This window comes from Papaver somniferum, chromosome 7, assembly GCF_003573695.1.
Source record: "Papaver somniferum cultivar HN1 chromosome 7, ASM357369v1, whole genome shotgun sequence".
NCBI lineage: Eukaryota > Viridiplantae > Streptophyta > Magnoliopsida > Ranunculales > Papaveraceae > Papaver > Papaver somniferum.
In genome coordinates this window covers 126,634,181-126,646,513 of record NC_039364.1, presented here as the reverse complement: position 1 = coordinate 126,646,513, position 12,333 = coordinate 126,634,181, and the positions used below count along the sequence as shown (strand labels likewise).

Here is a 12,333-nt window from a genome sequence, read left to right as displayed (position 1 = left end):
ATATATGTACAAAATGAAAGCAAGTGAAGATGCATCGGATTTATTAGCCGTTCCAGCCGAAACAAATTCATTTTGGAAAGTAAGAAGGTCGGGTATATCCAATTGTTCTCGGCCCCTTCCTATGGCTGTGGCAAACCAAAGAGTTTGGCATTTTAAGCACCCACTATGGAATGGGCAAACTGGCCTGGTAAACTGGTATTTTTGCCACTTAGCCAGGCCCGGTCAAGTTTCCACCGAGCGGTCGAGACTCGACCGCACGGTCTTAAATCCACCGCTACCGGCTTTAGTAAGACCGGTCGGTCTAGTCTCCAACGCTGATTATAATATGATCCAACGTCCATAATTTCCCCCTATAAATACAACATTCCTTTACCATTTTAACTCACACCTTCTCTTCTATACTCTTCAAATTTGTTAATCTAAAACAAATTTCATCATCTAACTATTTCATTCACTTGTATTGTATAATTTGTTTACTATGGCTCAATCTAATACTCAATCTACACAACAAAAGAAGAAGAAGAAGAAGAAGAAGATTAGGGGTCCAAAATTTACCGTAGCCGAAGATGAAAGCATTTGCAGAAACTATGTGTTCTTTACACAAGATAGTATCGATGGTGCCAGTCAACAATCTACCAAGTTGTGGGATAACATATTTGCTAACTTTCGAAACGAAACTATGAACATCAATGATCGTGATGCAAGTGGATTGTCCGGTCGCTTTGTTACAATCAACGCCCAAGTTGCCTTGTATGTCGCTGCTCTAATGCAAGTTGCTCATGGTCGAGAGAGCGGTCTTGTCGATGTTGATGTCGAAAGAAAGTGACGAAATGATTGGCACCATAAATATGGGTCAAATTTTGCTTATGAAAGTTGTTATCATATTTTGAAAGTGTTGCCTAAATATAATCCAGAAGTGTTAGCAAACATGCAAAATGTACCTGCAAGTTCACCATACGTTTCTTCACCTTCAACGCCAGCTTCACAACAATCTCAATCATCTCATCCCCCCTTCAGATAATCCATTTTCTTTACCAGAAACCACCAGAAACAACAATTCAAACTTGAATGTCAATACTGCAATTAAGAGAAAATTATTAGGAAGAAATCAAGCAAGAGCAGCGAGAAAAGCTTCCCAAGAAAGAGAAGCAAGTGAAGGAGGTAGTAGTGCTCTGGAATCTTTGATAGAGCATCAGAAGGTCGTCGAAAAACAAAGAGTTGTACATCGCAAGTTCTTGACTAAGGAGATGAAAAAACATCGACTAACTCAAGAAAAATCTGTTTCATACTATGACAAGAATAAGGTTCTGAATGCAGACACCGAAAAAATGAATCCCAGGTAATTGATGGTACGGGAGATGGAGATGGACAGGTTAACAGAGGAGTTGGAAGAAAAAAGAAACAAGAGAAACATGGAAAAACAATTTGGGGTTCAAGCAGAAGATGATGAAGATGAAGATGAAGATGAAGTAGTGCCACTTAATTAATTAATGTATCAGCTTTAATTTTAATGTATCAGCTTTAATTTTAATGAATATGTAGTAGTAGTTTGGTAATGGTGAATGAAATTGTTCTACTTTTTTCATTACATTAAAACTTAAACTAATTTTACTGCGTTACATTAAAACTTAAACTTGACAACATCCATGAAAACATTAGTAAGCCTAACATCCCATACGAGTTATTAAAAACTCCTTAAGAATTTGGTAATGCGCTTCGTATTCAAAATCTTTTCGTTTCCATCTTCGACACTCGTCTCGAGTTCGTATTCCTAATTCAGCATTGGTCTCACCTCTAAGACGGTATCGAGTGACAATCCTTTTCATAGCTATAAAATCCACAAGCTCTTTTTTTTATATCCATGAATCGGCAAAACAAAGCAGCACGATCCCGATTATGAGGATTACATGTCTCTGTGCAGAAGGCATCATGAATTTTACCCAAATAACTCATACTAGGTAAGCCGTTCATTCGTCGTTCTTCACCTCTATTCGGGTAGTGTATTACATAGTTTCTACAAAGAGATAAATCTTCATCTTCAGTGAATCTAGGATCATCCATAATTTAACCAGAAAGAAGAGAGAAGTAGAGAAGTTTTTGTAGAGAGAAGTTTGTAGAGAAGTAATGTGTGAGTTTGAAACGGATGAAGTGAAAGATTTATATAAGGAATGCTATCGGTTGAGTCTAGACCGCTAGCGATTAAGTCTCGACCGCTACTTTTAATGACCATTAAAAAATTTAAACTTAAACAATTTAAAAAAATAAAAATAAATAACAAATAAACAAACATAAAAACAAATGAAAACAAACACTACTCAATTCAAACACTACTCAATTCGTCCCAGCAACTGAAACAAACACTACTCAATTCGTCCCCCATCTCTTCCAAACTCAGCCCACAGATTCGCTCTGAGATCTTCCCTCAACCTGGTATACAGATTTTTGTTCTCAATATGACTGGTCATTTGCGCATAGTTCCTTGCAGGTAATCCTCTAGCTGGTATAACTTCAGGCCTTAAGTCTTCATCTTGATGGTTAGTCCAATTCTTATTACGACGAGTCTCCTAGATAACCATGTTATGCATAATGATGCATGTCAGCATAGTCTTATGCATTTCACGAGCACTTAAACCACGATAAGGCCCAGAAACGATTGTGAACTTCCGCTTCACAATTCCAAAAGCCCGTTCCACATCCTTTCTCAGATTCATTTGTTTACTATTGAAATAAGAGTATGAACGACCCATTTCACCGGCAGGTGGCTGACGATAACATTGAACTAAAGTTGACCATTTTGAATAAATTCCATTTGCAAGATAATAACCATGAGTATAGTCATTCCCGTTGATACTGAAATTTACCTGAGGAGAAATTCCATACTTTAAATCTTCAAATAAAGGCGATTTGTGTAAAACATTTATATCGTTTTGAGATCCCGGAAGACCAAAAAATGCGTGCCATATCCAACAATCATAAGAAGCAGCAGCCTCAAGGATCACTGTTGGTTTTGCGTAGTGACCCTTATACTGACCGGCCCAATAGGTAGGGCATCCGGTCCATACCCAATGCATGCAGTCAAGACTACCCAGCATTCCAGGAAATCTCCTTTCCTGATTCTGCTTTAATATTTCTTTAACATCTGCAACAGTTGGTTTTCGTAAATATGTAGGACCAAAATGATTAATCATTGTTTCGCAAAAAAATGCAAGATACTTGTATGCAGTTGTTTTTCCAATGCGAAGGTACTCATCATTAGAATCTGGAGGTCTTCCATATCCTAAAATACTCAAAGCCGGAGTAACCTTTTGTTCAGGGCTATGACCCCTAATATTCAGTGCATCATACTGATAATTAAATTGAGGTTCTACCTGACAAAGCTCACCAATAATCTTTAGTACCAAATGTCTAGGCATGCGGAATCGTCCTTGGAAACTTTCATCAGAGAACACACAGACAGGAAGAAAATAATCGTGCATCAGCTTCTCGTGCCATTCATCCCGACCCTGGTACGTATATCTTCTTGTGAAGACTTCTCTTGGCTCTGGATATCTAGGTATTTGCCCCGATGAATATAGAAGTTGTTGGTTAGTACTTTATCTTCATCTGACTCATCATCAATTTGATTGAACGCCTGAACGAATATTCGTTCTTGTTCTTCAAATCGATCCATATGAATACGCACTTCTTCGTCAGAAGAATCCATATCCATTGAGTTGAATAAAAAAAAATTAAACAGATGATTAAGGTACAAAAAAGTGAGTAAATAGAGTTAATGAGAAAATTAAGTGTGATTGAATTGAATTGAATTGGGTGAATTTATAGGGAAACGGGGGGAAGGGGGAGGGATAGCCGTTATTTGACTGTTTACTAACCGACGACTAAAAGACCGTCCGGCCTTAAGAATACCGCTAGCGTTGAGACTCGACCGCCAGCGGTCGAATTTCGACCGCTAGCGTTCTTCTTAAGGCCGGCCGGTCTTTTATCAACCGTTCGGTGGAGACTCGACCAGGGGCATTGTCAGGGGCAGATGATATTAGCGTTGTAGAGTTTCTCTCTACTGATCTGTTGAACACCGTGTTTCAACGGCAAATCCCCACTGTCTCTTGCATCCTACACAAGTGTAGACTTGCATTTTCAAGAGCTCTCAAGGCTTGTATAGACCGTATTTTGGCAATCCCTTCCTCCCTTCCAGGTTGGTTACGTCTGTTGTTTCTTCCCGTTTGCACTTTATCGTTGTACCAACCGAAATGTTCATCGGAAAGGAAGTCTGGTAATCGTAAAAGATTACAAGTTGCAGCAATCCTTCAGGCGCTTAATATGTGGAAGGAACCCAATGGTTGTTCCACTTTAGTGAACAAGTTGCTTCAGCATCCGATTAGGTGGGGTTCTAAGAAGTCAGATGAGAAGAAGACAGATGATAAGCAGCAGGCAGCTAATGTTATAGCTTTCCAAAAGAAGATTAACGCGGGGCACTTTGTTGCTGCGATAAGGGTGTTATCTTCGTCAGGTGTCGCCCCTTATGAGTAGAAGACATATGTTGACTTGTTGGACAAACACCCTTTGGCCTCCCCTCTGAGGTTCCCATTGATGATATCGTTGTTGACCCCATTTTCATGGGTTCCAAGGCTGTTTTAGGAGCTATTAAAAGTTTCCCTAAAGGTGCGTTGTGTGGTCGTGATGGTTTACGAGCACATCACCTTGTTGATGTTCTTAGTGGAGCGGCGGCAGCAGTGGCGGATGACCTTCTTTTGTCTATTTCTGGGGTTATCAACCTTTGGTTGGCTGGAAAATGCCCTAGTGAATTAGGCGAATACATTTCTAGTGCACCTTTGACACCTTTTCTCAAGCCAGGAGGAGGTCTTAGGCCCATTGCGGTTGGTACGGTTTGGCGTAGATTGGTTTCTAAGGTGGATGCTTTTGCTGTTGGCAAGGACATGACCTCTTATCTAGGAGATCACCAATTCGGAGTTGGAGTTCCCGTAGGAGGAGAAGGCATTTTACATGCTGTAAATCGCCTTTTAAAGATTAAGGGTCATTCTCACAATATGTCAATGTTGCTAATTGACTTCTCTAATGCCTTCAACATGGTGAGAAGATCTCAGCTCATCAAGGAAGTCCGCCTTCATTGTCCAGGTATTTCTCGCTGCGTGGAATTTTGTTACTTACGTCCGGCTAAACTTTATTATGCCTAATATATTTTTTCTTCTTCCCTTGGTGTGCAACAAGGTGACCCCCTAGGTCCCTTGATTTTTGCATCGACTCTTCATCCTTTAGTGAAGACTATTGCTTCTCGGCGCACACTTGATTTGCACGCATGGTACCTAGATGATGGCACAATTGTTGGTGATACTTTGGAGGTAGCTAAGGCTTTGCGCATCATTGAAACTGAAGGACCTAGCAGGGGTTTACAGATCAACATAAAGAAAATGGAGGTCTTTTGGCCTTCTTCTGATCCCAGAAGCACAGAAGATGGTGTTTTCCCCTTGGATATTGGTAGACCTTCTAAGGGTATTAAAATTTTGGGCGGCCCAGTGAGTTTGGATATGGACTTCATTAGTGATATGCTGTTGAGAAGGGTTCACAAAACTGTTCAACTAATGGAGGCGATAAAAAAACTCAAGGATCCCCAAAGTGAGATGCTTTTACTTCGCAATTGTACTGGAGTTTCTAGATTTTATTTTGCAATGCGAACTACCAATCCTGCTGCCCTACAATCTGCCACCGATCTTTTTGATGACCAGTTATATCAGTATTTGAGACTCCTAATTACTGGAGATGGTGCGGGTTTTGGTCCTCTACAGAAGAGATTAGCTACCTTACCTATCAAAGATGGTGGACTTGGCATCTATACCATGGCTGATACTCGTGCGTACTGTTTTCTTGCTTCTCAGACTTGCTGTGCCATTTACTTCATATTTCCGCATTATAATTGTTTTATTATAATTAAAATAAATTCCACTTCGTACGTTAACAGGGCACTTGATATCAATCCTATTGGTTTCGGTTATTACCGTACCTTTATCAAGTGAATACTTTGTTGTTGTATTGTCTCGATTCACATCCATAGATGATCATACAAAGTATATTGGATTTCTCCACTTGTCTGATATAATTATTCACGTGTTAGGCCAGTCCGGACTAACTCTATTTCAAGTTGACACTGTGTTGAAATATTTCTTGAGTGATTGTTGCTCCAAGAGGTTTATACACAGTGGGTCTTGTATAGGTTGTGATCAAAATTTTAAGATTGAGGTATATTTGGGTACCCTCGTCTTTTCAACATGATCATCTTTTGACTTTCGTCAAGAATAATGATGAACGTGGTCAAAGAAAAAATCTTTCCAACACATATTTCGAGAAAAATATAAGCGAGTTAAACTCATCTCGAAATATCAAATGCGTATAATGTGAAGTCTATATAGCTATATGAAAAACGGGGGCATAACAACCACACCCAATATTTCGCTTAGAAATCTGTATGGACAAACTCCAATATGCTTTCTACAGAATCAACTAGACAGTCAGACTCAATCTAGATAAAAAGTATATCAAAGAGTTTATATCTCAATCTCTCAATTTGATATATACTCAAGAAAATAGAAATCTGCGAGTCTTTATCAAATACTAGAGAGATAACTTGGATGGTACCAAAGACCAATATCCAAGTGTCAATCAATTTAAATCAACAACCAAAAGGTCGGATATTCTAATTGATTGAACAACGCACAACCTGTGATATTTCAATTATATAACAAAATATAATGTGGGAAAGAAATAACACAGACACCAGAATTTTGTTAACGAGGAAACCGCAAATGCAGAAAAACCTCGGGACCTAGTCCAGATTGAACACACATTGTATTAAGCCGCTACATACACTAGCCTACTCCAAATTAACTTCGGTCTGGACTATAGTTGAACCCCAATCAATCTCACACTGATCCAAGGTACAGTTATGCTCCTACGTCTCTGATCCCAGCAGGATACTACGTACTTGATTCCCTTAGCTGATCTCACCCAAAACCAAGAGTTGCTACGACCCAAAGTCGAAGACTTTAATAAACAAATCTGTATCACACAAAAAAGTCTACGATAATAGATAAATCCGTCTCCAAGAATATACCTACGTGTTTTGTTCCGTCTTTTGATAAATCAAGGTGAACGGGAATCAATTGATAAAACGGACTTATATTCCAGAAGAACAACCTAGTACTATCAATCACCTCACAATAATCTTAATCGACGTAGCGAAAAAAAATATTGTGGAATCACAAACGATGAGACGAAGTGTTTGTGATTTCTTTTATATCTTGCCTATCGGAGATATCAATCTCAAGCCAATTATTACAATTGTACTCGTACGATAGAAACAGCAAGATCAGATCACACAACTACGAGAAGGTAGTACCGGTCTGGATTCACAATCCCAATGAATTCTCTAAGTCGTTAACCTGGTTTAGAAGAAGAAACCAAAGGTTAAAGGAGAATCGACTCTAGCTTAGCACAACTAGTATCACACAGAAGGTGTAGGGATTAGGTTTCCCAGTTGCTAGAGTTCTCCCTTATATAGTCTTTCAAATCAGGGTTTGCAATTAATGTTAGCTTGGTAACAAAGCATTCAATATTCGTCGTTAGATGAAAACCTGATTTAGATTCAAGCTAATATCTTTCAACCGTTAGATCGAAAACTAGCTCGTTAATAGGGCTGCACAAGAAACGGTTGAGAGGACCTGGACCGAAGTGGAACCGGAATTACCAGACCGGAACCGGTCTAGCCGGTACAGACATCGGTACTGGAAGTTGAGATCCGGTCTAGACCGGTATAGACACCGGTTCTTGGGGAGGACCGGACTTGAACCGGACCATATGTACCGGTGATTATTAGCCGTTAAGATCTAGCTAGGTTTTTAATCGTAGTCGTCCATACTAGGTATAGACTATCGACTATCGAGAGAAGAATCAGTTCACTCTCATTTTTCTTCTTCTTTTTTTCTCTCTGAAAAAGCAGCGGCAACCCTCTTCTCTTCTGTGTTCTTCAGGGTATCATCGATTCACCATCTCTATCAGGTAATTCAACAGTAGACGATAAGAATCAGTTCGATTTGTTCTTCTTTTTCTTCACCATATCTGGTTTGTTCTTCTTCTTCACCATCAGTTCGATTTAGGGTTTGTTAGTTTGATTTAGGGTTTGATTGTAGATTGATTTAGGGTTTTTTCGATTTGGTGGAGAAATCGAATATGAAGATTTGATTTGGTATTTTACAGGATTTGGAACCCTGGGTTGGAGTCGGATTTGGAGATAGGGGGTTATATGATTAAGAAAGGAGATCCGGTGGTGGTTAGAAATTAAAGAGGATAAACCTTCTTCTTCACTTCTTTTTCTTCTTCTTTTGTTTTTTTAAGAAACTAATTGCATGTGTAATTTAAGATTTTACGATTTGGGTTTTCTGTTGAAATCAAACAACAAGATTTTGTAATTAAATCTTTGTAATGAAATAATAGATGGGTTTTGTAATTAGAGTATGAGAATAGGTTTGGCTACAACTCAATTTGGTTTTGGGCGATTTGTGGGGTTTTATGATCTGAGAATGAATATATCTGATGCTTACACTGAAGTGGATTGATGGTGAATGGGTTCTGCTTGAAGTTCTGATGCTGGTGGTGTAGATGGATTATGATGTAAATTCTTATTTTATTGTATGAATTGTTACAGATTAACAATGATAGTGCATTGCTAGGTGTTGTATTGTATGAGTTGAGATGATATTTACAATGAATATTGAATAAACAGAGCTAGATGAATGCTAGGTTGGGTACATGATGTAATTGTGGTACAGTTGAGCTTTGCTCATCCTACAGTGATGATGATTTTGCAGGTAAAAACCCGGTACCGGACTTGTACCGGACCGGTACCGGAGGACCGGTACAACACCAGGTACAGGTACAGGTACCGGTCCTCAAAAGGAGGTACAGGTATCGGTCCTCAAAAGGAGGTACCGGTCAACACCAGGTACAGACACCGGTTCCATAAGAGAACCGGGTCGTACTGGAGTATGTGCAGCCCTACTTGTTACACACAAATGAAATGCACGTTTCTAGGCTTGTGTAACCGTACCCAAACTTGTACATTTGTTGGTTCAACAATAGTTAACCAAATGGTTAGCCATATGATCACTTTCATATCAACCATATTCTTCTTCACCATAACTAGTTCAAATGACTCAAATGAACTAGTTAGAGTGTTGTTCAATTGCTTAGATCTTATGTAACTGCATAAGACACAATCGAAGCAAAAACGGTTTGATTCACTCGAATCGGTTCATGAACTTTATAGCCAAGGTTTGCAAAAGCATTCCTTAGTTTATATAAACATGAGTTCAAGAACAACCGATTTTAGATATAACCTACTCAAGTTCGCGGACTTAAGCTCACGGAAGGAGTTCACAAACTCCAGCAGAAATTCTCGGGTCAAGAACTTCCGCCAGTTCGCGGACTGAGTTCGCGGACTTGGCTCACGCCACCATGCCGGTTCTCTTGATCAACAAAGTTCGCAAACTTCGGTTCAAGGAATAAGGACTTATACATATATGTGTTTCCACAACAATGCTTATATCCTCCAATGGTTATATAATCTAAACTCTCATTTCAATCATTGGGACATTCTTAGAGGACGTTGATATTCTATACTTGTTATTCACAAACTATTTTTCGTCAAAGTAAGCAATTTCCAAAGTGATTGAAACTTGTCATGACTTTCGTCACTAGGTAAAGATGAACTTGGTTAAAGCGAAAGCTTACCAACACATATTTCGATAAATAGATAGGCGAGATAAACTCGTCTCGAAATAGCAAATGTGTAAAATCTAAGTCTATATAGAAAAACGACTTTTGTCTCAAGATATGAGATAAATAGACTTTTGAGTGATAGATAAGTTCAAGTCTCCACATACCTTTTAGTTGATGAAGATCCACCGGTTCCTTGAGTAGTCCTTTGTCTTGTATGATGATTGTCATGGAGTTATTGAGCTCAACTACACCTTTTATCCTAGTCCGAGACCTTAGCTATAGTAGACTAGAAATCAAGACTTATAGTTTTGATCACTAACATTGACAAACATGCTTGAGATAGCAACGCATGCGAGTTTGACCGAGCAATGCTTTAACACTATACGACTTTGTCTCAATAGGAGATATAATAGAATATACATCTGAGTGATAGATGAGTTCAAGTATCCACATACCTTCTGCTGATGAAGTTCCACAAGCTCCTCTTAGTAGTTCTTCGTCTTCAATCGATGAACGTCGTGAAGTCTAAAGCTCAACTACACATTCTATCATAATCCGAGACATAGCTATAAGTAGACTAGAAATCAAGACTTATATTTTTGACAACTAAACTTGACAAACAAGCTTGAGATAGCAATGCTTGCGAGTTCGACCGAGCAGCGCTCTAACAATCTCCCCCTTTGTCAATTTTACTGACAAAACTATCAATACATATGGATTACAAAATAAATAAACTTTGTAGTTTCTCATCCAAATGCTTGATCTCCTTGGTTCTTCAACATTCCTTGAATTCTTCGTCATTCCAAGTACTCCAATGATTCTGAACGTGTTCAACTCAGCATTGTAGTTGTTGAAGATCAGTATCCATAACAATAAGAAAACAGATGTTCTCGATTATTGTTATACGGTGTCATAGTATTATTACACAACATCAAAGTTAAATTGTATCACAACTTTGAAAATAATACTATGGTGATATGTATCACTCCCCCTTAGTCAATAATTCATCTCACAATGAAAACCACTCTCCCTTACTTAATGATCCGTAAACCATATGTATGTAGTGTGAACTACCAAATAATTCTCCCCCTTTTTGTCAATATAAATTGGCAATGGTACGAAAACTAGTGCGATCATGATGAAATTCTCAAAGAGATTATTCATGACTAAAAGAGAACATATCAACTTTGTTTCGATGATTTCACATAGTCGAAACTTAGTGTATTCATCAAGGAGTTTATAAAGATACAAGATAACTCCAACAATATTCCGCACGCCCCACAAAGATTTGGCAATCAAGCACAAGTTCAATTAAGAACTCTTCCCCATAAAATGTCATTCCCAAAAGAACAACAAGAGCGACCTTACTTTTACAAGAAAATAAGGATTTCTTTGGACATTAACAAATTACATGAAACATGAATTTGTATCCAGAAAACTCAATTAAATTAACCACGAGGAAACTTAATGTTTAATTTAATCGGAAATGCGCAACATAAGAAAACTTACGGATCCATACAGTACTTTCACATAGAAGTGGATCAGGGAAATATCAATACTGCGGAATATTCAAAAGTTCATTTTATCTTTTATCAATATTTGCATAAAGACACAATAGACTTAAATTTTGACATATATGGGACAATCATAGTTCACGGACGTAAACAGACATATCCCATAACATTTTTTGCAATATATGAAACCAATAAAGATTAATACTGCAAAATAATCTTCCAAATAAAATAAATAAATCTAAAACATTGCAAGATGAAAATCGTTGGAAATAGCTATGTGTAATCACAATAATTGCTAATCCAAATCCTAGTTATCCTTCTTAAAACACAAGAATAAATTCTCATAAGAAGTTTACTAGACATTAAGACCTTTGAAAAATTATTTATCGTCCCCGAACTCCTTGTCGTCAACAGCCATTGGCACATAAGGTTCATGAAGAAAGGAGTCAATTCCAACAAACCTTCTTGACTGATGCCGAACCAGGGCCTTCTGAATTTCAAAAGTTCTTAGAACAATAGCCTTTATTTGTTGAATCTCCTTCCTTGTTTACTTCAACTCTTCAAGAACACCAGAAAACTTCTGAAGATTAGAGGGGATAGCCCTTGGTTTCTTCATATTCTTCCTTTTTCTCTTTAAAGTTGTAGAGGAATTAGATTTATATTTTTCCTTCATGATTGATGGCTTAACAATCATATTAACATCTTTTCCATCAGAAGATATGATTCTTGGAGTCTCCATTCAAATATGGAATTGTGAGAGAAAAACGCAATTAAAGCTCTACAAGCAATCTTGTGATACAAAAAAATTTCAAGGAAGGAAAAAAGAATATATGGTTACAAAACCTTTATACAAGTAGAAAGGATTCATGTACGACCAATTCACATCCCTAAAAAAGGCAGAATTGTCGATTTTAACCCTTTTTCAGTGATCAAAAAGGAAATCCTTTTCAATACAAATTTATGATATGAAAAGATCAACAGAATTCTAGAAAAACACACACACACAAAAAAAAAAAAAAAAAAATTTTTCTTT

The 12,333-nt window shown here is 37.9% G+C and overlaps 1 protein-coding gene across 1 annotated transcript; it reads right to left on the bottom strand.

The window, feature by feature from the left end:
• Positions 1 to 2,564: 2,564 nt before the first annotated feature.
• On the bottom strand, positions 2,565 to 3,709 carry LOC113295190. Its single transcript, XM_026543543.1, has 3 exons — positions 3,593 to 3,709; positions 3,287 to 3,368; positions 2,565 to 3,139 (listed from the first exon to the last, which is right to left on the bottom strand). Exons 1-3 carry the CDS (start codon positions 3,707 to 3,709, stop codon positions 2,565 to 2,567), a joined length of 774 nt encoding a protein of 257 aa, XP_026399328.1.
• Between the last annotated feature and the right edge of the window lie 8,624 nt (positions 3,710 to 12,333).